The following is a 26,337-nucleotide window of genomic DNA, read 5'->3' on the forward strand; positions in this document are numbered from 1 at the left end:
AAATTCTCATCAAGACCAGTATCGAGGCTGGGGGATCTAGTTTCATGCGTTTCTTTTACGCCTGATTCATTAGGTTAAACCGATCACCTTTTGGGTTCGTGCACAGTGGCAAGAAGTGACAATCACACAACACCTTTTTTTTAAACTAGACAAGTCAGTTAAGAACAAGTTCTTATTTTCAACGACAGCCTAGGAAGAGTGGGTCAGCTGCCTTTTTCAGGGGCAGAACAACAGATTTTTACCTCGCCAGCTCTGGGATTCGATCTTGCAACCTTTCGGCCATTGCTCTAACCACTAGGCTAACTACTACACGGATGACCCAAAAAAATACTCTGTCTGGCTACCAAACATAAGCTACTTTCTGTCACTAAAACCAAAAGTGAAACTAAATTATATAAAAACGAAATAGAAATGTTTATATAAAACTTAAACTCAATAAAACTCATAAAGTTGAATCTAAAAATGAACTTAAACTGAATTTCAAACAAAAATGTGAAAACAAATAGAAATAAAAACTAATATAAAACACAAAACTATGATAACCTTGGTACACACACAGCCTCGTGCCGGTTAGGACCTTTTCTTGTCCTTGTTTCCTCCCCAAGGGCGTGTACATGACAGTATCTACACTATGATGGGCAGTGATGTAGTGGTAAAAAAAATAGGTGAGTAAACTCAGTTCGCCGGTCACAGTGAAAAAAGTTATGCTCCCTATACTTTCAATGCATTTTTCTACAAAAGGAGGGTAAACTGTGATGCAAAAACATTGGTCATTAAACTGTGTTTACCCCTCACTACACCACTGAAGATGGGATGACACAACTGTGTGTGTGTGTGTGTGTGTGTGTGTGTGTGTGTGTGTGTGTGTGTGTGTGTGTGTGTGTGTGTGTGTGTGTGTGACATGAGAACAGACCTCAGGGGGAAACACTGCCTTTATCTGACTTCCTGACATACTATTTCTCAATATGACCACAACTACTACACTGATGAGAAGGAAAGATACTCTCTCTCTTGCTATCTCTCTTCCTCTCTCTCTCTCTCTGGGTATATCTCTCTCTGGGTATCTCTCTTCCTCTCTCTCTCTCTCTCTGGGTATCTCTCTCTCTCTCTCTGGGTATCTCTCTCTGTTTCTCTCTGGGTATCTCTCTCTCTCTCTATGGGTATCTCTCTCTCTCTCTGGGTATCTCTCTCTCTTTCTCTCTGTCTCTCTCTGGGTACACACACAGCCTCGTGCCGGTTAGGACCTTTTCTTCTCCTTGTTTCCTCCCCAAGGGCGTGTACATGACAGTATCTACACTATGATGGGCAGTGATGTAGTGGTAAAAAAAATAGGTGAGTAAACTCAGTTCGCCGGTCACAGTGAAAAAAGTTATGCTCCCTATACTTTCAATGCATTTTTCTACAAAAGGAGGGTAAACTGTGATGCAAAAACATTGGTCATTAAACTGTGTTTACCCCTCACCACACCACTGAAGATGGGATGGCACAACTGTGTGTGTGTGTGTGTGTGTGTGTGTGTGTGTGTGTGTGTGTGTGTGTGTGTGTGTGTGTGTGTGTGTGTGTGTGTGTGTGTGTGTGTGTGTGTGTGTGTGTGTGTGTGTGTGTGTGTGTGTGTGTGTGTGTGTGTGTGTGTGTGACATGAGAACAGACCTCAGGGGGAAACACTGCCTTTATCTGACTTCCTGACATACTATTTCTCAATATGACCACAACTACTACACTGATGAGAAGGAAAGATACTCTCTCTCTTGCTATCTCTCTTCCTCTCTCTCTCTCTCTCTCTGGGTATCTCTCTCTCTCTCTCTGGGTATCTCTCTCTGTCTCTCTCTGGGTATCTCTCTCTCTCTCTATGGGTATCTCTCTCTCTCTATGGGTCTCTCTCACTCTCTGGGTATCTCTCTCTCTTTCTCTCTGTCTCTCTCTGGGTATCTCTCTCTTTCTCTCTGGGTATCTCTCTCTCTCTCTGGGTATCTCTCTCTGGGTATCTCTCTCTCTCTCTCTCTCTGGGTATCTGGGTCAGGGTGGTGACTAAGATAATGAAGTTCTAGCAAAGAATGGGACTAGACTTCACATCCCTTACAAAAAAAAACACACAAAAGAATTACACGAGAAAATATCAAGTGGCAAAAATGTATGTATTCTGACACTTGTGAAGATTCAAATACATTATCTCAATTGAACAAATTACATGAGAAATGTTCACGAGTCAGACACATGGTTTTCCAACACAAGTGAACAAATCACCGGAAAAAACTAACGTGGGAAAAACAGACACGTGAGTTAGAAAACTGCATTTTCACATTTTAATTTCAACTAGGGCTGTCAAACGATGGAGTTTATTGCAGAATTTAAAGTAAAATAAGTAAAGTAAACGGTTAGCAAAATAAGGTCAATTTATAAACACACTTTATTTAACCTGGGAAGTTGTGAAGTGAAGTTTTTGACATCACATTGTTGTTTTTATCTGTATAGATGATGTATTTTTGATGTTTTCAGTGCTTTCAGACAAAGCGAGAAGAAAAAATCTGCACTAAAATTACAAAAAGTTAGGTTGAGTTTAGGGCTGTTGCGGTGATCATCTTACCACCACACCGGCGGTCACGAGTCATGAAGTCAGTCAAATTCCACGTGCCTGTTTAGTCACGCTAACTAGGCTTCTCCAAGCTTTGATGCTGCTGATGGTCATTAGTAACCTACGAAACTTGCTAACTGCCTGGTACTCAGCACTCTATTGTGACTTGTGAATGATGCCCAACGTAAGGCAAGAAACAATGCCTCTTTTTTTTGCTTTTTCAAATCATAGTCGCACATCTCATGTACTGTAGCCTAGCCCAAAGGCCTATATGTTTTGAAAACCTATAAGGTTTGTATCACAAATAAAGTGGCTAAATAACTTTTTAAAATGAAGCACATTAATTGGCTTTACAAGAGGTGTACAGTCATGGCCAAACATTTTGAGAATGAAACAAATATACATTTTCACAGTCTGCTGCCTCTGTTGGTTATGATGGCAATTTGCATATTCTCCAGAATGTTATGAAGATTGATCAGATGAATTGCAATTCATTTCTAAGTCCCTCTTTGCCATGCAAATGAACTGAATCCCCCCAAAAACATTTCCATTGCATTTCAGCCCTGCCACAAAAGGACCAGCTGACATCATGTCAGCGATTCTCTAGTTAACACAGGTGTGAGTGTTGACAAGGACATGGCTGGAGATCACTCTGTCATGCTGATTGAGTTCAAATAACAGACTGGAGCTTCAAAGAGAGGGTGGTGCTTGGAATCATTGTTCTTCCTCTGTCAACCATGGTTACCTGCAAGGATACACATGCCGTCATCATTGCTTTGCACAAAAAGGGCTTCACAGGCAAGGATATATTGCTGCCAGTAAGATTGCACCTAAATCAATCATTTATCGGATCATCAAGAACTTCAAGGAGAACAGCTCAATTGTTGTGAAGAAGGCTTCAGAGCGCCCAAGAAAGTCCAGCAAGTGCCAGGACCGTCTCCTAAAGTTGATTCAGCTGCGGGATCGGGGCGCCACCAGTACAGAGCTTGATCAGGAATGGCAGCAGGCAGGTGTGAGTGCATCTGCACGCACAGTGAGGTGAAGACTTTTGGAGGATGACCTGGTGTCAAGAAGGGCAGCAAAGAAGCCACTTCTCTCCAGCAAAAACATCAGGGACAGACTGATATTCTGCAGAAGGTACAGGGATTGGACTGCTGAGGACTGGGGTAAAGTCATTTTCCCTGATGAATCCCCTTTCCGGTTGTTTGGGGCATCCGGGAAAAAGCTTGTCCGGAGAAGACAAGGTGAGCGCTACCATCAGTCCTGTGTCATGTCAACAGTAAAGCATCTTGAGACCATTCATGTGTGTGGTTGCTTCTCAGCCAAGGGGGTGGGCTCACTCACACTTTTGACTAAGAACTCAGCCATGAATAAAGAATGGTACCAACACATCCCCCGAGAGCAACTTCTCCCAACCATCCAGGAACAGTTTGGTGACGAACAATGCCTTTGCCAGCATGATGGAGCACCTTGCCATAAGGCAAAAGTGATAGCTAAGTTGCTCAGGGAACAAAACATCAATATTTTGGGCCCATGGCCAGGAAAATCCCCAGACCTTAATCCCAATGAGAACTTGTGGTCAATCCTCAAGAAGCGGGTGGACAAACAAAAACCCACAAATTCTGACAAACTCCAAGCATTGATTATACAAGAATGGGCTGCCATCAGTCAGGATGTGGCCCAGAAGCTAATTGACAGCATGCCATGGCGGATTGCAGAGGTCTTGAAAAAGAATGGTCAACACTGCAAATATTGACTCTTTGCATCAACTTCATGTAATTGTCAATAAAAGCCTTTGACAGTTATGAAATGCTTGTAATTATACTTCAGTATTAGTAACATCTGACAAAAATATCTAAAGACACTGAAGCAGCAAACTTTGTGGAAATAAATATTTGTGTCATTCTCAAAACTTTTGGCCACGACTGTAGAGCCTAACTACATACATAAGCAGCTCGTGAGTTTCAAGTTATGGCAAGATCATTTTCACCATAAAAAATGCACCTTTATAATAAAAGCATTACATGCATAATCGCATTTGTGGTGACTTTTGATAATGGTGTTTGCCCTATAGCCTACTGCCCGTGTACACATTGCTGTGCTTACAATGTCAAGAAATAGCCTAATAGTTTATAAACATTTTAAGCTAAATGTTCTGATCTGTTGTGGCAGCCACATTGAGTAAAAATGTATTCAATTGTATTCGTCATACTATAAAATAACACCATGGAAATCTAATCAAATCTTTTCTGCTAAATGAACTGTGTAGCCCACAGCCACTTGGCACAGCAAGATCGGGACCTAACATAAGCACAACTCAGAGTATGCTATTCTGTTCTTCTGAAATAGACTACATTTTCTTCATATCATGTTTCTTTAGACCTGTCTAAAGTAAATAATGGATTTATTGTGATGGTGTAGGCTATATTACATAGACTTATTAGACTTTTCAAAATAGAGATGTTCCAAAGGTCTGCATCAGTAGCTTGTAGGCGATGTGTGGAAGCCAGGGAGATGATGAAAGTGTTTATGTTACTTAACGGTCAATTACCGTGAGACCGACAGTTATTTGCTTGACAATCACCGGCTGAAAAAGAATTGTAACCTCCAAAGCCCTACTTGAGTTAATTAAATTACGTCTGACAGCGCTAATTTTAACATGTTGAAAAGGATCAATAAAAACAAACGGAGCGCTAACTTCTCTGTTCCAACGATCACATGTGAAGAGAATAACACCATTTCACCACCACATTTGAACCTGCAATTCCACATATGAAAGTAAAATGTTCATGTGAATGTTTCTTACGTGAAAACGCAAATTTGATTTCCACGTGATATATTTTCACATATTTTCACATGTGTATGTGTGAAAGTGAGATTTTGACATGTGGCGTTTTCTTGCATGTGAAACTGAAAATGTTATTTCCACGTAATAGATTTTCAATTCCACAAGTGAATTTGAGATTTTCACATGAAAAAGTTTTTCACGTGTAAAACTACATATCCTCACATGTGAGGTGAGAACATGTTTTTCCTCTCACGTGAAAAGTTGGTGTTAAAATGTAATACATGTGAAAATATGGTTTCATATGTAAATAAGCTGTGATTTCACATGTGAAACTGAAAATGTGAAGTGTTTTTTTTTATATAACTAAAGCCTTTCTCAGATATGTACTCTTGGGCAAAGACAGTAGAGTGTCAAGATAAAACTGCTTCTCTAATAGAAATCGGCGATCACACTTGTAGGCGATGTCATGGCAACATTGGCTAGCTGCTAAGCTCATCTGTAGAAAAACGTCAATGGGTCTGATGGTCGTCTCGAGCCGAACTGCGAATGTGCAGGCCATCAAATCAAAGGCAGTCCTTCGATATAAAGTTGTTTTTGACTAAAATGAAAGTGTGTCAGACTGTCAATCTCACGAGCTTGGAGTAATAACAAGTTCAACTACTTAAGACATTGACTCGAATCTAGGTTGTGCCTTTAGATTTCGAGAAAATGAACAACTAAGGATGTTTAACTTTTCTCATTAACTTCTCTCACCCCATAATATAATATAAGTGTCCTAAAGCAAAAATATACACAAATAATACATTATCTGATGAAATTGCTTTAGAAAGGGGTACAAGACAGGGATGTCCTCTTTCCCCCTCCTGTTTGCACGGGCAATAGATCAGTCTGGTTTGATTGGTCTGCTTAGCAAGCGTCCCCGCAATGTTGCGCCTTTTGGTTTAGGAACTCTATGGCTAGGGTCTTTCTCTATGTGTGTGTGTGTGGTTGGGTGTGTTTGGGAATGGTTCACCAGCACACTTTTTAAAGATCTTTGTCACTCTATCCTGCAGTGCCCATTCCAGTATTGCCATAGTATACAGAGTATGACCTAACCCTGAGAATCAGAAAGATGGGTAGGGAAGGAGAGGGATGAATAGATGGAAAGAAATAAATGACTTGACAGAAGCCTTGTTTATACTTGGCACTAACACTCATCCGTTGTCCTGATCTTGTCCACATTCTTTAAAATGCTTTATTTATGAATATATTTGATTAACATTACAAAACATCCACATACAAACTACAACATACAGACGCACACAAACATCCACAACATCTCCCTTGCCCAGACCCACCTGCTCGCACTACCCGCCCGCATCACTCTTCGTCACATGGCCTCAAAATGCACCATTTTATTTCTCTCTGTTGCCTACGCACTTTCAACATTTACATAATAAAGCATTTTACCTTTCCTTTGTGTTAACGATGGAGGATTGGTTGATTTCCAGTTTTCAGTTAGCGTTTTTTCAAGATCAATGATGAGAAAAGTAATCACTGCACGCTCATAATCACTGCACGCTCATAATCACTGCACGCTCATAATCACTGCAACCTCATAATCACTGCACCCTCATAATCACTGCACCCTCATAATCACTGCACCCTCATAATCACTGCAACCTCATAATCACTGCACCCTCATAATCACTGCACCCTTATAATCACTGCACCCTCATAATCACTGCACCCTTATAATCACTGCACCCTCATAATCACTGCACCCTCATAATCACTGCACCCTTATAATCACTGCACCCTCATAATCACTGCACCCTTATAATCACTGCACCCTCATAATCACTGCACCCTTATAATCACTGCACCCGTATAATCACTGCACCCTCATAATCACTGCACCCTCATAATCACTGCACCCTCATAATCACTGCACCCTCATAATCACTGCACCCTCATAATCACTGCGCCCTTATAATCACTGCACCCTTATAATCACTGCACCCTCATAATCACTGCACCCTTATAATCACTGCACCCTTATAATCACTGCACCCTCATATGCCATGTATTGAAATTTGCAATAGAAGTACATTTACATTGTAATTCTTCTGACAGCCAACTTTCTAACTACGGCCATAACTTTTGGACTTGTTCCAACATTCCCTCCATCTTGTGCCAATATCAGTTATTTTTAAGTCTTGGTCGCAGTAGTTAGTATTTTTTTCTAAGAGGTTGTCAGTTGGATAGGCTCTCTACAAGGTTTTGTATATCTTACCTATTATATGAACATCCTTTTTTTGACTGAAATAGAGTTCCCTCAAGATTGCTCTGATGTCCCAAAAACAAAACAAAAAAATGGATATGAAACATTTAAGTTGGATCTATTTGAAAATATCTACATTGGTTAGTCCAAAATTGCTTTTTTATTCTGTCATGGAAATACATGTATTTCCTATTACCAAGTAATTTATGGTTTCTATGCCTTTAGTTTTCCATGTGGACCAATTTATAGATGAATTCTGAAAAGCTATCCAAGGATTGTTCCATTAGGTTGTGTTTTTAGGGAATGATATTTGTTCAAGGAGAATACATTTCATTTTCTTCCATACTGTTATAGTGTTCTTAACTATGAAGTTGTTAATGTTCTTAACTTTATCCTTAAAGAATATACACATAAAAAGTTTCTGGGGATGCAGATCTTCAAGATGTAAGTATTATTCCTCATTAGTGCATTTAACTATATTTTATTTTATTTATCTGTTATTTTAAACGTCACAAGTAAAAGTACATGTCACAAGTATAATTCGCAAGTAAAAGCCCTGATTGGTGAGTTGATGATACAATTCTAAGTCTGGAAGGTTAAAACCACCCTCTGTAAAAGTTTGGTATTACCGAGAATAAATATAACAACTTTGGGAGCCATGCCATTCTGAAGAGTTTTATTCTACCTGTAATGGGAATATTGTTCCATTTAATTATATCTGCTTTTATACTGTTAAGAAATGGGATAAAGTTATCATTATATATTTGTTGTTTCTTGTCACTTATTAAGCATCCTAAGAATTTGATATTTTTTGTGGTACACTTAAGGAATTGCTGTAGATCATGTGTTAATATTTTCTTTTTCCTATTGCCATTATTTCATTGTTTTCCACATTCATTTTATACCCTGATATTAAGTATTTTGAAATGTTTTTTTTAGCAAGGAGGGCATTGAGTTTTCAATTATTGGTCAGGTATATCAGAAGATCATCTGAAAATAAGTTTAGTTTATATTCATGTTTACTAATACTGATACTAGTTAGTTTTGGGTCCTGTCTAATTCTTTCTGCAAGCGGTTAATTTGCCCGTGCAAACAGGAGGGGGAAAGAGGACATCCCTGTCTTGTACCCCTTTCTAAAGCAATTTCATCAGATAATGTATTATTTGTGTATATTTTTGCTTTAGGACACTTATATTATATTATGAAATGTATTATTTCAGCTGGAAAGTTGAAGGCTTCCAAAGTGTTGAATAGAAATTCAATACAGTCAAAAGCCTTTTTGGCATCAACAGCCATTATTGATAAATCTATATTAATATATATTGTGTATTGTATTAAACTGAAACATGTTCTTCTATTTGTTTGTAAATGTCTATTTTTAATAAACCCTGTTTGATTGATATGTATCAAGTCTGGGATGACATTTGCCATTCTATTGCTTATGAGCTTTGTGGTTATTTTATTGTCACAACTGTTGTTTATTTGCGATGTATATAGATTTTCATATAAGCTTTTAAAATGTCATTAATCTCATATATGTTTCTAATTGATGCATTTGTATCTTTAAAAATTATAACTGATTTGGCATGTATTCGTTTTGTGAGGGCTGCAAGATGTTTACCTAGTTTATTTGCCATTAAATATTATGCTTTATTTGAGTTTAACCTGTAGTTGTTGTCGCTCTTCCAAAGTAAAAGATCATATTCCTGCTTAAATTCAGACATTTTCTTTTCTTATTTACCTTGTAAAGGACATCCCGGCCAGCCAATCCCTTCTGAGCTTTTTCTAAAAAAGTGATTTCTTTTTCTTTAATTTTAATTTCTAACTCAGATAAAAAATGTGCATAGTAGGAGATTATCATTCCCCTAATGGATGCCTTAAAAGCGTCCCAGATTATATTGGGACGGCTTTTCTCTGCTCTTTATGTCTACATTTTTTATTTTATATTTTGAAAATTCTCTCTGTTCATTCTCCATATTCCGACGTTAACTTTATTTTCTGTTGGTATAATTAAGTATGACACTGTCCTGATCTAATATGGCCAGCTGCTTTTAGTCAAAACGTTCGTGTTTTAACGTCAAATGTTTTTGTTGTACTGTATGTGTGTTTGTAGTTTTGTTTAATGTTGTGTTAGTGTATGTAATTTGTTTTGTCTAAAATGTTGTTCCCCCTGCTGCTATTGGACCAAGTCTCTCTTGGAAAAGAGATGTTATCTCAATGACAAAAACCTGTATAAATAAAGGTAAAAAAATATATAAAAAATAAAATAAAACATATACTATATAATAAAAAATCCCCATCAAAATCTGTCAATTTAAGCTAGAGATATCAGTCTCTAATTTAAGGCCTATGTTGGCCTTCCGCATCTGCGGTGGAAGGTGGCCGAGCTACAACGGTGTGTGTCGGACTCCTCTGAAGACGGTAACGCTGATGTGCCCACCTCTGTCTGTAGCGTCCGAACCGTTTGAGCTACAAACTCATCTGAAGGAAACCCATAGAAACGAATGGAAGTAGTTTTGTGCAAACAAAAATAAGGTGTTAAATATGTGTCCCAAATGTTTCTTAATATTTTCTGAGCTTTCCTATTTCTCCTGGATATAGGACAGACACCTCAGAACCTTATTCCTTATGATAAAAAACTAAATGTTTTACCCCCCTTTCTGCCCAATTGGTAGTTAGTCCCATCGCTGCAACCGTACGGACTCAGGAGAGGCGAAGGTCATGCGTCCTCCGAAATACAACCTTGCCAAGCGGCACTGCTTCTTGACACACTGCTCACTTAACCAGGAAGCCAGCCCCACCAATGTGTCAGAGGAAACACTGAACTGGCGACTGTGTCAGCGTACATGCGCCCGGCCCGCCACAGGAGTCACTAGAGCGTGATGAGACAAGGACATCCCTGCCAGCCAAACCCTCCCCTACCCAGACGACGCTGGGCCAACTGTGCGTTGCCTCATGGGTCTCCAGGGTCATGGCCGCCTGCGTCATAGCCCGGGATCGAACTCGGATCTGTAGTGACGGCTTAAGCACTGCAGTGCCTTAAACCGCTGTGCCACTCAGGAGGTCCCCTGTGACAGATTTTTTGACTGTCTTTTTTGCCATTTATGAATGTGTTATTCAATGCATTTCTATGGGCTACAGTACTAAAGGCCAAATTCGATATTTGATCATAATATAAAATGTGGGAAACCCAAAGGGCTCCTTAAATTCCAAATCAATCAGCTAAATAATCTGTGGTATTACCATTTTAAAACATTTCCATATGTTAGCTTAATACCCTTATTAAAAACTATATATATATTTTTTGTTGTGAATTCTTGAAATCTTGTCCACATTCTGATTGTGCCCACATTTTCCAGAATATGTCTACACATGGTAATAAAATGTGTCTCGCATCCATCCATTGTGTCTGTTTCGTGAGCAGATTTCCTGGTCCCTCCCCTTTATGCTAACTTTTTGACAGCTATTTAAAAAATAAATAATATGTATTTATTTATTTTAAGATACATATTGATGCCATAACTCAATGGTGCCACTTGTCAATGATTTTAAAAGGTGGGATCATGATTTAAACGGTTTCAATGTCCAGATCTGTCTACACTTAAGATTTCCAGACACGGTCTTTTAATCGTTTACACCTGTCTGAACATCTGGGCACAAACAGAATGTGGATAAAAAAAGGACAAAGCTAAAGGATGCATGTTAGAAAATGGGGCTAGAGAGGTAAAGAGCAAACATGGATGGATAGAGATCAGATTAGATGTAGTGTCAGAGATTAAACTACAGAATCTGTCTAGACCCCAGAATGGAACTAGGTTAGTCGTTAAAATTAGCCCTAGCCAACATCTGTTCTCTTTGTGTGCGGTAAGATACTTACTAGGCTGATTTGAGTGCTTACAAATGTGAACATTCCTGGGACCCATGACGCATGTCTGTTTTGGATTGTCTGCCTGTAGAGCTGTGTGTGTGTGTGTGTGTACATGTATGTGTGCGTGAGAAAGAGAGCGAAAGAGCGTGTTGGAGGAGACAATGCTCCCTTGTCCCGTCTGTCTCTCAGACATTGGAATGGAAAGAGGGAGACAGAGAGGGAGGAGAAAGAGAGCGGATAGAGGGGAAGAGAGGGCGGGAGACAAGAGCCCATGAGAGGCAGATCGAACAGACAGCTCTCTCTCCAAACCGTCATGTAGTGTAGACACAGTGATAGTGGGGCCCAACAACCCTCCACGGAACTAAGGCATACACAGCTGAAACGGTCTCTACAAAAGGGCTTCTTTATTTCATACAAAGGAAGATCGTGATTGCAGTCATTTCCGTACACAAACATAGAAAAACAACAAATACAAAAATATTTTTCACTGTGTATCAGTTTGGAAGTAGAGCTAATCTTTGAATTACAATCTCGGTTGGACTCATTTTGTTTTCAAAACCACAATTGACCTTTTAAACCATTATCATTCTTTTTTTTTTTACATCCGTCTGTTGCTCTCCATCTTATGTGACACAGGGCTTCTCTCCGTGTCATATGTCCATATACTACAATCAAACAGGTGATTTGTAGGGCACTGTATCTGTGTAGTGAGGAAAGACACCAGAAAGACAGAGTGGGAGTGAGCGCTTCACCTGTGTCTGTCACACACCGGTCATTTCACCCCAGTCAAGAAACCCAAGACACATAAACGCATCTCTAAAAAAAAACATCTATTTTCATTTGTTTCCTAGTTTGTTCTAAAAGAGTCTGTGTTCGGTTTCGGGTTACGTGGTAACGGTGGTCAGAAAATGACGGCCACGTTGCAGCATATATGAGCGTTGAGGAAGAAAAGCTGTGGAAGTTAAGTAGACAAACAACGAGAAAGGCATGTGCAAAATTCACTCTGAGGCTGGAGGAGATTCCTGACCACTGTTTCCAACAGTCCAACAGTGGATTCTCTCCCTTTTCTTCTTCCTCTCTTCTCCTTTCTAGTCTTAGATGTGCCATGTAATGGTCATATGTATCAGAAGCTGGGTCTAGGCACTATCTGTTCATCCTGACCAGCAGAAAACTGCCATGTTGGTCAGACTGAGGCGTCTCCTGGCCTCTCCACAGTGTCTCTCGCAGCTGACATCCCTGTGTCTGTTAACATCAATGGACCCCATCCTGAGGAAACTAAGGATGAGACGGCCATGTTGGTCCCACTTCAGGGGTCTGTAGCAGTGGCCATGTTGGATCCATCTGTAGGTGACTGGCTCCAGTAGGGGGCTATAATGGTGGCCATGTTGGATTCATCTGTATGTGTAGTTGCCTGTTTGCTCTGAGCAGGTCAGTGTTGTCCTCAGCGAGAGGGTCAGGGGTCGGGTCTCCTGACCTCCAGAGCTCGGCTCTGGGTTAGGGTCAACCTGAGGAACACAGAGAGAGATTAGGCCAGTTTGACCTACAATACTGTGTATGTATGTACGTGCATGCGTGGTGTGTGTGTGTGTGCATCTGCGTGTGGGTGAGTGTACCTCGGAGTAGAGAGGTGGGGGCTGGAATCTGAACTCTGTGATGTAAGCTTGCAGCGTTCCCTGGCCCTCTTGGTTGACCTCTGACCCTTCACAGCGCTCCAGACAGCCTCGCCTCTGCTCCTCTGTCACCGCTAGGTCACTGTAGCTGGGGGGAGCTGTGAAAACACACACGACATGCAATTAACATGGGAGAACACACACACACAGTACACACACTCCACACACACACAGGTATATGTCGTACCCTCAGGTCTCTCCGGCCAGCTGACGGTACAACAGTAGCTGCTGATGCTGCTGGTTCGACTGGTGAATGCGTGGAGGGGGATGGTCCCTATCACCAACGGCAATGACAGAGACAGGTTCAACCCCCCAGGGATGTCCACATACACCTGAGAGAGATGGATATTATCTTATTTACAGCCCACATTTTGATGCACAAACTTTTACAATACTATACATGACTGGAAAGTACCTGCTAAACCGGTTAGATTTTAGGAGGTATTTATTTATTTCATATTCTCCCATATTAACACATGTATTACCATATCAACTATACTATGTTTATTATCATTCCTCACCATCAGTGAGTACTCCACTCTAATGAGTGGACAGTCCAGGATGGATGGGGAGACCGGGGGTATGTGGAGCAGTTTTCCGTCCCAGCTCTGGCTCTTCCCCTGGGACAGGGTGTCCCCACGCAGGGCCGCCACCTGCTGCTGGAGCTGTCGAGCCTTGCCCTTAGCGAAGTAGGTCTGGGTCTGGCACAGCGCTGCCTTGGGCACCACCACCCTGGACGAACAGTTCTCCACCTCCGCAAAGATCTGGAGGGACTCACCTAGGAGAGGAGGAGAGGAGAAAAAGGCTGAGATGTGGGGGGTGTGAGTATGGGACTGTGTGTGTGTGTGTGTGTGTGTGTGGTGTCCTGAGAATACCTCTCAGCGCAGTATTTATATCTGCAGTGCTGTACGTTCCCTCTGGGGTTTGAGCATGTTGTGTTGTGAAACATTCTGAGCAGTGTGTGGTTAGATTGAGCGGAAATCATCATTAGCCAATCAGGTGTTTCTCACCTGGTGTGTATCCTTTCCTCTCTATCTTGGCGCTGAGTGAGATGGGTCCTGAGGCACAGAACCAGCAACACAGGGTCTTGTCCTTAGTGCCAGCTTGAGGGGCCTATACACACAGAAATGGCAGTCACAAATTGCCCTGTGTGACAGCTTGTGTGTGTGGGTGTGTGTACACGTGGGAACATTTTGTTTGTTCCCACAAGGTCAAATGCTATTTCTAGGTGGTTTAGGGTTAAGGTTAGAATTAGGTTTAGGGTTAGGAGCTAGGGTTAGGTTTAGGGTTTGTTTTAGGGTCAGGAGCTAGGTTTAGGTTTAAGGTTAGGAGCTAGGGTTACGTTTAGGAGCTAGGGTTAGGTTTAGGAGCTAGGTTTAGGGTTAGGTTTTTTGGGTTAGGGAAAATAGGATTTTGAATGGGACTGAATTGTGTGTCCCCATTTGAATTGTGTGTATTCCTCACCAGTAGCAGTGGTGTGTTGATATCAATGTGTTCAAAGACAGTGAACTCTTTCTTGACTCTGACAGGCAGCAGCCATGGTCTGTAGAGCTCTGCTCTCACCCAGTACCTCACACTGCCATGCTTCCCTTCAAATGACGTGGCCAGGGGCCTGAGAGAGGGGGACGAGGGGAGAGAGGAAATTGGTTCATAGGATTAGACTTCTTACAGGTCTATCTTTAGATATGATTCCATATTTGGGCTTCGGATTTATGTTATGGCTGTTATAGGTTTGTGTGTGTCCATCTGTTACGTACATCTGTGGTAGCAGGAAGCTGAACGCGAACTCGTGTAATCCTGTGTTGAGAACAGTCAGGGCCTCCTCTGGACTGTCTTCATCTGAAACACAGGAGAACAAGATTCCAAATACCATACCTGACGCACACACACACCCAGTGTACACACGCATAGACACGCACCCATCATTTCATTGTATCATGTTGCGATTTCAAGTTGCCTAGTGCTTTCAAGTGCCTCAGTCCAAGGCAACACCAAGATAATAAATCCAGTAATAAATGTTGTACGACACATAAAAAAATATATACTTTGACACGTAGAAAAGTACTTTATAGCACATACAACCCAGTCATTGTATTACATTTCAATATTACCCAGTCATGTCATCGATGCGTGAAATACAAAATGTCATTTAATTTAATCCGTGAACATTTCAGACAGTACAGAGCGGAGAAGACACACCCAGGCAGAGGAAGCACGAATCCCCTTTCACTTCCTCAATCTACATGTCATCGATAAATGTTTATGTTGATGTGTGTATAGATCTGTTTCCTGCCACCTCGACACTCCCGCATGTTATCTTGTCAGCAGAGAACATTTTGTGTGTGTGTGTGTGTAGAGAACATCGTGTGTGTGGTTGTCAAGTCACACCGGCAGAGTGAGGAGAGCAGGCGCATACCGGTATGAACCAGAATGAGCAGTGGATTTTCAGCCGGCTACTCCAGCAGACACATTACTACTCGGCCTCCCATTGGAACAAAGCTAACCTGGTCCCGCCCCTCGACTAAGGCCCTTTATGAATGACCATGTGTTCTGTAATACGGGAGGATGGAGAGACAGAAAGAAAAAGGGAACAGAGACAGGGAGCGATATACAGGGAGGAGGGAAAGAGAAAGGGAGACCAAAAAACCCTCATGCCATGCAGCAGTAGAAGCAGCCATGTTATTCTCACAGACAAAACAGAGAGCCAAGAGAGATGGACTGTAGTATCTGAGGTAAATAAAGAGGGACTCGAGAGCAGGTACATTTACACATCTTTATTAAAAAACCAACAGCATGTTTTATTTGACAAATTCATCAGAGGCAATCAATCAACACACAGCATCAATGAGGGTTATTACAGTGCAACAAAAACTAGGAAAACATTTTTTTTAAACGAATAAACACGTTTTTGCTTTGTCATTATGGGCTAGATTGACGAGGAAAAACATTTATTCAATCAATTTTAGAATATGGCTGTAACGTAACAAAATGTGGAAAAAAGTGAAGGGGTCTGAATACTTTCCGAATGCACTGTACTTCAACACCGAGTGAGCAGTGTAGCCGGCAGGCAGCTTTGGTCCAGGAGAGCTACAGCCCAGCACTAACACACCTGGGTCTACAGATGTAGGCTCTTAATTTGAGCCAGATTGCTACAGCAGGAAAGTAATCCTGCAGCAACAGGAAATGTGAATTATTATATGGATCGTTATTTATTGACATTTCTTTCCCGGGATCAGTACAAGGGAAAATAAAGTCTGAAATGTCAACGTGGAAATCACAAACTTCAGAAGCCTTTTCACTTCAAATACGCTACAAATGTAAAATGTCCTGCATTGCACAGATGTACTATTTAGACCACAATTAGTCCAATAGGGTGAGTTAGTGTGGGCCTGGAACACAAGCCTACACACCATGTAGCTTTCCAGTTCAAATCTGTTGCACACCTCTGAGGTAAACAGATAATCAGCACATACATGACATAATTTACCAGCCAGCTACATACAGATTTAGGATCTTATTTTGAGCCAGGTTGCTACATCTGAAAACAACCCGGCAGCAACAGGAAATGCAAATTATTATGTGGATTATAATGAATAGACATTGTTTTGGTAGGGGTTGATACATTTGGTTCACAAGGGAAAATCAAGTCTGAAATTTCAAAGTGGAAATTACAAACTTCAGATGCCCTTTGAAACCTCAAATACACCAAAAGTAAAAACTGTCCTGCATTGCAGGAAGGTCCTCCTTCAAGACGGTGATCAAACGAAGATCCTACATCTGTAAGGAACCCTACCGATTAACGTTGTTTTCGTAAAGGCTATTCTGAATTTAGGGTACCGGTAGGTTCGGTGAGCTGCCGAGAAGGCAGCCAATCTTCTGCTGGAGGTCTTGGCGATGGTATATTGTAGTGGATACAATTGCTCTGGAGAAAATATTGCTTCAGCTCTCAGACATCACCCTGGCAACGACAGCCTGATTCGCCCACAGAGGTGGATTTACTGTCCTAATTATGAGATGGGAACTTACTCTGCCATATATGTTTGTATTGCTGTCTTATGTCAAGAGTGTATTTTTATTACGGGTGTATACTAACCATGGGATAGTTTTTCCTTCAAATCTCTTGGTGTTGTTATGCCCTGTAAAGATGCTGAATTAATCCTAGCTGTATCAGTTTACATGTCCCACTAGAACAGCTATTATGCAAATATCACTGGGACTGTTGTTATAGACTGAAACTGAACCTCAGCCTCAACCTCAGTACTACTGTAATCGTTGTAACATATCAATTACTTTATGAGGAAAGGCCTGTGTATTTTTAGGCAATATATATATATATATATATATATATATATATATATATATATATATATATATATATATATATTCGTTTTACAGTACACTATGGAAATGTCACAACAGCAAATTGATGACAAATTTGCATGCTTTCGAATTGTCATTTCCTCAGACGCAACGACGTCATCCAATATACACGTGGGAGTTTAGACCAATCAGAGGCGACAGAGGTCTGTCTCCCCCCGTGAGTCCCTCAGCCAGTTTGTGAACAGGTTTGAACCGCTTCTAACAAAGGGAGTAAACTTCAGGATGTTATCAGCGAAAGAATGTTCCTGATAAAACTGTACAACTTAAACAGTCATAAAACGTCGAAAATATTCTAACTTCACCGCTTTCGGTTAGATTGGCCCAATCAAGGTCACATTCGGACTAAATTCTACGGTTTCTTCCCTCGCCACATAAAAACGCAAAGAAGGCGTTAACAACTTGTTATGACTGTTAAATCTGAATAAAAAACACAACTACTGTAGAATCTACATAAATTGTAATGTGTCACTATAAAACATAAATATATTTAATATTTATGTCCCATCATGCGTTATTAAACCGACTAAATTGGACGAGGAAAACCTATGGACTATCTGGTCGCATCAGGACCACTATCCCACCTGACTGAAAGAACTCATCAACGGGGAACACATCATGACGTTTGTCATTTGTTCCAATCAATGTGTGATGTGTGTGTTGTGCAGTTTATGTGAAATTAAACCACCATCACTCGTAATTTACACATGGCGTAGCCTATAACCACATCAATGGCACTGCAGAGCTCCCTAACATGGCAGGAATCCGGTGATGTATAACCGTGTTATATTTATAGGTTATCCATTTATTTCAGAACAACCTGAACTAGGCCAACACTATCCATATAGCCTACTCTCAAAATGTTGCCAACACATCTCTGTGAGAATGAGTGGTAATTATGATGTGGTTGTCCCTTACCTCTCTCCTCTCCTATTAACGTGTCGCTATGGTTTAAGTATTCCACCTCCTCGGTGTAATTCTGAGTGTAGGCAGTGTTGGCCCCAGCGTTGCGGGACTCTGTCCACCGCACCTTGGCTACTCCTCTGGCGGTTATGTTCAGCGTTTTGACGCGAACCTCGCCTGCGACTTCGATGATCACCCTCCCGGATACCGAATCACCACCGGAGTAAACGGGAACATTGTTGTCGTTGAGATAGTCGAAGCAGACGGCTAAAGTCTTCACCTTGCCCAGCACCATGGTGTTAGAGAAAGAGCGTATAAGAAATCATTTAGAAATCCCCACACACACCACCCACGGCCACTCTATTGCCCAGCATAGAGGCTGCGCCCTGCGGGCTGGGTCAGTGGTCCTCTCGCTGGCGGTTCGTATGTGTGTCAGCGGTAACAGCGGCTGGTAGCTCCTCGCATCCTCCCAGCGCGAGCCTTTCTAATGTGTCCTCTGCTTTCTAGTGTGATCTAGTGATTGGTCGTTCGCGAATTAACGACTCGTTTTGAACGGATCTTTTTGGTGAACGTCGGGAACCAAATCGCATGTGTGAAAGAGCCGTTCATTTGGCTCCCTGATTTGCATAGGCCTACAGCTAGGCTATAGGCTACTGCTTTTTGAACGATTATCTGTAGATACGTTATAAAAAACATTGTCGGAAGATGGTAAATCCTCATTGCAGGAACAAAAGGTCCAAGTGACGAGAGAGCCTCATTATGGTCCACACTTTATTTTTGCATTGTGTAGAAAAACAACACCAGCGAGCTAATTTCGTCAGTTAAAAATGTATTTGAACTCACAGTTTAGACATCTGCTATTTTTCATGGTTTTTCATACATGTTTCAGCACTACTGAACGAAGAGCTGTTTGGGAGCCATCTGAACGGCTCTTTTAGGTGCATGGAGCCAACATTTCCGGTTCATCGAAAAAAAGACATGGGATGCAGTCCAAAAGACACACTCTATCCCCTCTGCCCTCAAATTAAGTGGACACTTCTGATGACGTTTCATGACGTCTGACGAGTATACACTTAAGGGGCGAGGGAGGAAGGAATGAATTTTAAATGGACCACTGTTGGCCGGAAATTCGTCACTGCGATGATTGCCCCCCCCCCAACCAACCCCTCTTTTTACCCAGCTGCTACTCTGTTTATCATATATGCATAGTCACTTTAACTATACATTCATGTACATACTACCTCAATCAGCCTGACTAACCGGTGTCTGTATGTAGCCGCGCTACTTTTATAGCCTCCTAACTGTATATAGCCTGTCTTTTTACTGTTGTTTTATTTCTTTACTTACCTATTCACCTAATACCTTTTTTGCACTATTGGTTAGAACCTGTAAGTAAGCATTTCACAAATAAACTTTGATTTGATTTGATTGTGTTTTCAGACACCAGTAGCTTGTGGGTGCTTTATATGCGCTACAGTCAATTATGAGTGCATGTCTATGTAACGGATGTGAAACGGCTAGCTAGTTAGCGGTGGTGCACGCTAAACAGCGTTTCGATCGGTGACGTCACTTGCTCTGAGACCTTGACGTAGTGGTTCCCTTTGCTCTGCAAGAGCCGCGGCTTTTGTGGAGCGATGGGTAACGATGCTTCGTGGGTGACTGGTATGGGGCGAGGGGACGGTTTAAAGTTATACTGTTATATCTACTTACATTAAATATATAATTATTCATTTACGCCTACGGTATGATCGCTAGCAAATTAATGAGCTAACTAACGTTAGCCTGCCTAGCTGGAACTTCTGAAGAAGGAACATTTTTTATTTACAATTTCCAAAAGATAAACAAACAAAAACATATTTACATTTTATGAGAAGTCTTTGTGCCATCATGTGTATTAGTAGCACACTTCGTAATTTATTTGCAGTCATTTTTATTTACACTTGTATGTTGACTTCTCCCTTGATGTTGTTTTTAAGTTTTCACTGACCTTTCTTAGCGGATGTACAATCTTCGCGAATTGAATTATGGGGAGTTTCAGGCCCCGGAGTGAACATAATTGTACAATCGCAGAGCCGACTAAAAACGAGGGCTGAGGGGCTTACGTTGCAAACTTCCCTTGCTTGGCTAATCATTTGGACCGCCCACCAAGATGGCCACTGGATTTCCCCAAGGGCATAAGGCGAGGGTAAGTAGATGTGGGTGTGTCTTTTAAGTGTTTGGACCACTGCCTTGGAATTCCCATGCTGCAACCTGGACTCAGGTGTAGATGTAACATAGTAAATGTAAATCCAGGACTTGCCAATTAGTAAAATATCTCATGTTTTGTATGGTATGTATTAATTGGTCAATCTCCATCATCCATTTCACATGATATGTTACAAATTACAATTTGTATGATCTGTGAAGAATTGTAATTTGTACAATATGTTAAGAAATCGTAAAAAGGTATATATGTTACGAATTCCAATTTGTTGTGTCTAACATTAACTAGGTAGCGAACGCTAACGTTCGCTAGGTAGCTAACTGTAGCTAGGCTAGGGTTAAGGTTAGGAGTTAGGTTAGGGGAAGGGTTAGCTAATGCTAAGTACTGTAGTTGCAAAGTAGGTCAAAAGTAGTAAGAAGTTGCAAAGTTGCTAATTCGGCAAAATGCTAAAGTTGTCCATGATGAGCTTCAAACATGCAAACTTTGGGTTACTAGATGTTCACGTTATACGCTTAACCATCCACCCTGACCAACCACCGTACTTTCATTTTTGCCCTAACTAACCTTCTGTCTCATGTAACCATAACATACTGTACTAATTTGAGGGTCTTGGATTTGCTTTTACTATGTTTCGTCTACTCTATGAGACCAGGCTGCATCACTAGTATGAGCCGCTCCAGGTCTCAAAACTCTTAAAGAGAAACTGCCCCTAAAAAGTAACTAATCGCTTTGAAAACAGCCTATGTGGCATCAAAATGAGTCAGAAACATTTATTCTAGTGCCCAAATTGACTACAAAGTTTAAATAGGATAATTTGACATGAAGTCAGTCTCATCTGAAAAGGAGTTTGGAACCTCAGTGAGTCACAACGAGTAAATTAAGGTTGCGTTTTAATTACAAATATGTCAACAAATCATGCCCCCTTTTGGCAAGAGCCATGCGCAAATCAAATTGAGGAGGGGGATTATTTGAAATGCTCTTTGAGGAGGTATGGTTTCAAGTGTCTTTTGAAGATGGGCAAGGACTTCTGCTGTCCTAGTTGACGTGAGCTTCAACTGGAAGCCAGTGGAATGTGCGGAGTAGTGGGGTGACATTAGAGAACTTGGGAAGGTTTAACTTATCTAACGACGTCAGATATCGTTATTGCTGCTTATGTAGCTAGGTACCTAACTGATTAGGCAAGGCAAGCTAGATAACGTTTTAGGTAATGTTAGCATAGCTAACTACCTCATTACAACTTAGGTCGTATAGCTCAAACAAGTGTATTGTCTATACTGCTGGTTATGTAACGTTATTATTGATAATGCTGCGGGTTGGGTCAGTGGTCCTCTCGCTGGCGGTTCGTCTGTGTGTCAGCGGAAGCTCCTCGCATCCTCCCAGCGCGAGCCTTTCTAATGTGTCCTCTGCTTTCTAGTGTGATCTAGTGATTGGTCGTTCGCGAATTAACGACTCGTTTTGACATGATCTTTTTGGTGAACGTCGGGAACCAAATCGCATGTGTGAAAGAGCCGTTCATTTGGCTCCCTGATTTGCATAGGCCTACAGCTAGGCTATAGGCTACTGCTTTTTGAACGATTATCTGTAGATACGTTATAAAAACTTTGTCGTAAGATGGTAAATCCTCATTGCTGGAATAAAAGGTCCAAGTGACGAGAGAGCCTCATTATGGTCCACACTTTATTTTTGCATTGTGTAGAAAAACAACACCAGCGAGCTAATTTCGTCAGTTAAAAATGTATTTGAACTCACAGTTTAGACATCTGCTATTTTTCATGGTTTTTCATACATGTTTCAGCACTACTGAACGAAGAGCTGTTTGGGAGCCATCTGAACGGCTCTTTTAGGTGCATGGAGCCAACATTTCCGGTTCATCGAAAAAAGACATGGGATACAGTAGAAACACTTAAAAGACACACCCTATCCCCTCAGCCCTCAAATTAAGTAGACACTTCTGATGACATATCATGACGTCTGACGAGTATGTACTTGCAGGGCAAGGGGCGAGGGAGAACAAAAACATATTTACATTTCATGATAGGTGTTTGTGCCATCAATTGCATTAGTAGCACACTTTCGAATTGATTTGCATTAATTTTTATTTACACTTCTCCCTTGGTGTTGTTTTTAAGTTTTCACTGACTTTTCTTAGCAGATGTACAATCGTCGCAAATTGAATTATGGGGAGTTTCAGGCCCCGGAGTGAACATAATTGTACAATCGCAGAGCCGACTAAAAACGAGGGCTGAGGGGCTTACGTTGCAAACTTCCCTTGCTTGGCTAATCATTTGGACCGCCCACCAAGATGGCCACTGGATTTCCCCAAGGGCATAAGGCGAGGGTAAGTAGATGTGGGTGTGTCTTTTAAGTGTTTGGACCACTGCCTTGGAATTCCCATGCTGCAACCTGGACTCAGGTGTAGATGTAACATAGTAAATGTAAATCCGGGACATGCCAATTTGTAAAATATCTAATGTTTCGTATGGTATGTATTAATTTGTCAATCTCCATCATCCATTTCGTATGATATGTTACAAATTACAATTTGTACAATATGTTACGAAATCGAAAAACATATATTACGAATTCCAATTTGTTTTGGCTAACATTAACTAGGTGGCTAACCGTAGCTAGGCTAAGGTTTATGGTTAGGGTTAGGAGTTAGGTTAGGGGAAGGGTTAGCTAATGCTAAGTAGCTGCAAAGTCGGTAAAAAGTAGTAAGAAGTTGCAAAGTTGCTAATTAGGCAAAATGCTAAAGTTGTCTATGATGAGCTTCAAACATGCAACCTTTGGGTTACTAGATGTTCGCGTTATACGCTTACCCATCCACCCTGACCAACCACCGTACTTTCATTTTTGCCTTAACTAACCTTCTGTCGTATGCAACCATACCAAACATAACATATTGTACTCATTTGAGGGTCATAGATTTGCGTTTACTATGTTTTGTCTACTCTATGAGACCAGGCTGCATCACTAGTATGAACTGCTTCTGGTCTCAAAGCTCTTAAAGAGCGACTGCCCCTAAAAAGTAACTAATCCCTATGAAAACAGCCTAGTAACTGCCCCTAAAATGTAACTAATCCCTATGAAAACAGCCTAGCGACTGCCCCTAAAAAGTAACTAATCCCTTTGAAAACAGCCTATGTGGCATCAAAATGAGTCAGAAACATTTATTATAGTGCCAAAATTGACTACAAAGTGTAAATAGGATAATTTGACACAGTCAGTCTCATGTGTTTGGAACCTCAGTGAGTCACAACGAGTAAATTAAGGTTGGGTTTGAATTACAATTATGTCAACAAATCATGCCCCCCTTTGCAAGCTCCATGCGCAAATCAATTTGAGGAGGGGGATTATTTAAAATACTTGTTGAAGAGGTATGGTTTCAAGTGTTTTCTGAAGCTGGGCAGGGACTTCTGCTGTCCTAGTTGACGTGAGCTTCAACTGGAAGCCAGTGGAATGTGCGGAGTAGTGGGGTGACATTAGAGAACTTGGGAAGGTTTAACTTATCTAACGACGTCAGATATCGTTATTGCTGCTTATGTAGCTAGGTGCCTAACTTTTGATAAGACAAGGCAGGCTAGCTAACATTAGCTAATATGGCAGGCTAGATAACGTTTTTAGCTAATGTTAGTTATCTAGCTAGCTAGCTAGCTAGCTATGCTAACTACCTCATTACAATTTTGGTCGTATAGCTCATCCAAGTGTATTGTCTATACTGCTGGTTATGTAACATTATTATTTGTTAGCTTACAAGTCAGATTTGAAGGTTAGTTCGTTGCTCATACAAGTGTATTCTTTATTGTCTAGGGGAAAACTAAATAATGGATGCAGCTATGGTAGTAGCTAATGCAACAAACCATAACTGCGTCAACCTGCCTGAATCTAATTCAATCTGGAGCTTCTTCTTGGATGAGGTTTAATGGCGGTTGGCATCCAATAAATGTTGCATTACCGCCACCTACTAGACACCCATATACTTTGCTTGCAAATAAATACAAATAAACAAATACCCTACCATCTAACCCTACACTCACTAAAAACCCACCACCCTACTCTGCTGTTTAAATCTATCTAGTCCTACCTCAGGCCAACAACCTGAAAGGATGGGACACTGCCACACCACACACTCTAACTCTTCTGACGTCAAGTCTCGTACACCCAAATACCTCTCTGCAGCTGCCACCACAACCTCAACTTTCTGCAATTTATTGCAGTGCAGTTGATAACCATTGCTATACATGCTAAAAATACAGTCTTTCTGAAGCATATATCACTTGATGGCCTATCCCTCTGTACTGGTACAGATCCACTTCTCACACCACTCCTCTCAGGATCCCTCCCCCTTGACCTATATTCCTCTACTTTCTTCACTACCTCAGCATATGACCATTTTTACACTATTCAATTCCTGGAAACCTCAATCTGCCTCTCTCGCACCGGACATTTCTAATCCTCACACCATGCCCAAACCAGATGCGTGCGCCATCATGCGCAAATAGATTTTGCCCCCCCCCCCCACACCAAACGAGATCACGACATGCAGGATGAAATATCAAAACAAACTCTGAACCAATTATATTAATTTGGGGCAGGTCGAAAAGCATTAAACATGTATGCAATTTAGTTAGCTTGCAGTTGCTAGCAAATTTGTCCTGGGATATAAACATTGAGTTGTTATTTTGCACAAGGTCCTCTACTACGTCAATTAATCCGCACAAAGCGGTCAACCGAATTGTTTCTAGTCATCTCTCCTCCTTCCAGGCTTTCTTCTTCTTCTTTGGACTTTATATGGTGATTTGGAAACTAACTTTCATAATAAGGTGCATTACCACAGCCAACCTCAGTTCATCTTTCAATCACCCACGTGGGTATATGTTCCTAAAAACCAATGAGAAGATGGCATGTGGGTATATGCTTCTAAAAACCAATGAGGAGATGGAAGAGGCAGGACTTGCAGCGTGTTCTGCGTCACAAATAGAATCAACGTCTATTTTAGCGCCTGGCAACGCAGACGCTTGTTTGCGCGTGCAAAGCAGTCTGGGTGCAATGATTGAATAACATGTGACCGGTGTGGTCAGCATGTCAGCCCCATAGGCACTCCTACAATTCACACATACCACTACTTTCCCCAGTGCCAAACATTATTTTGTCTCATGCCCTTCTGCACACTTTTCAAATCTAGGAACCTCCCTCCTACACACTGCTGCCACATGCCCTAAGCTTGACACCTGTAACAACTTAATGTATTCAGCACAGAAGTTAGTACAAGATAACATATATCCTAACATCACTTTGTCAGGCAAAGACTCAATATCAAACTCAAAAGAACAGACAACTCTTCTGTTCCACCACTCATGCCACCCTGTCTGCGTCACACCAAACGACGAGCATCACAAACACCTGGACCCACTGTTCCCCGGGCGGCGATGATGTCGATGAAGGCAGCACTCCGCACCTCTCTGATTCAGAGGGTTTGCGTTAAGTGCAGAAGACACATTTCAGTTGAATGCATTCAGTTGTACAACTGACTAGGTATCCCCGTTTACCTTTCCCCTTCAGTTGGTCAACTTTCACATTTACCACTACCCCAGTAATCACTCCTTTCAATGGAGCCCTTTTCTTGAGAGCAAAACAATTCAAATCTCTTGTCCCCCTTTGTTTAACACGGAGCGCCTGCTCCCCCTTACCCA

The 26,337-nt window shown here is 41.3% G+C and overlaps 1 protein-coding gene across 3 annotated transcripts; it reads right to left on the bottom strand.

Moving 5' to 3' along the window:
- Window positions 1-11,878: 11,878 nt before the first annotated feature.
- On the bottom strand, window positions 11,879-20,467 carry LOC112230849 (arrestin domain-containing protein 3). 3 transcript variants are annotated; one of them, XM_042311316.1, is made up of 8 exons: window positions 20,429-20,467; window positions 14,919-15,000; window positions 14,626-14,773; window positions 14,172-14,274; window positions 13,683-13,939; window positions 13,349-13,493; window positions 13,105-13,259; window positions 11,879-12,996 (listed from the first exon to the last, which is right to left on the bottom strand). In XM_042311316.1, coding segments are annotated over exons 2-8 (924 nt in total). In that variant the 5' UTR covers window positions 14,921-15,000; window positions 20,429-20,467; the 3' UTR covers window positions 11,879-12,882. The 3 variants fall into 3 exon arrangements, with proteins under 3 accessions (XP_042167250.1, XP_024252955.1, XP_042167249.1); XM_024397187.2 differs by lacking the exon at window positions 20,429-20,467 and adding an exon at window positions 18,457-19,369; XM_042311315.1 differs by lacking the exon at window positions 20,429-20,467 and adding an exon at window positions 15,273-17,472.
- Between the last annotated feature and the right edge of the window lie 5,870 nt (window positions 20,468-26,337).

The sequence above is a fragment of the Oncorhynchus tshawytscha genome, linkage group LG33 (genome assembly GCF_018296145.1).
Source record: "Oncorhynchus tshawytscha isolate Ot180627B linkage group LG33, Otsh_v2.0, whole genome shotgun sequence".
Classification (NCBI taxonomy): domain Eukaryota; kingdom Metazoa; phylum Chordata; class Actinopteri; order Salmoniformes; family Salmonidae; genus Oncorhynchus; species Oncorhynchus tshawytscha.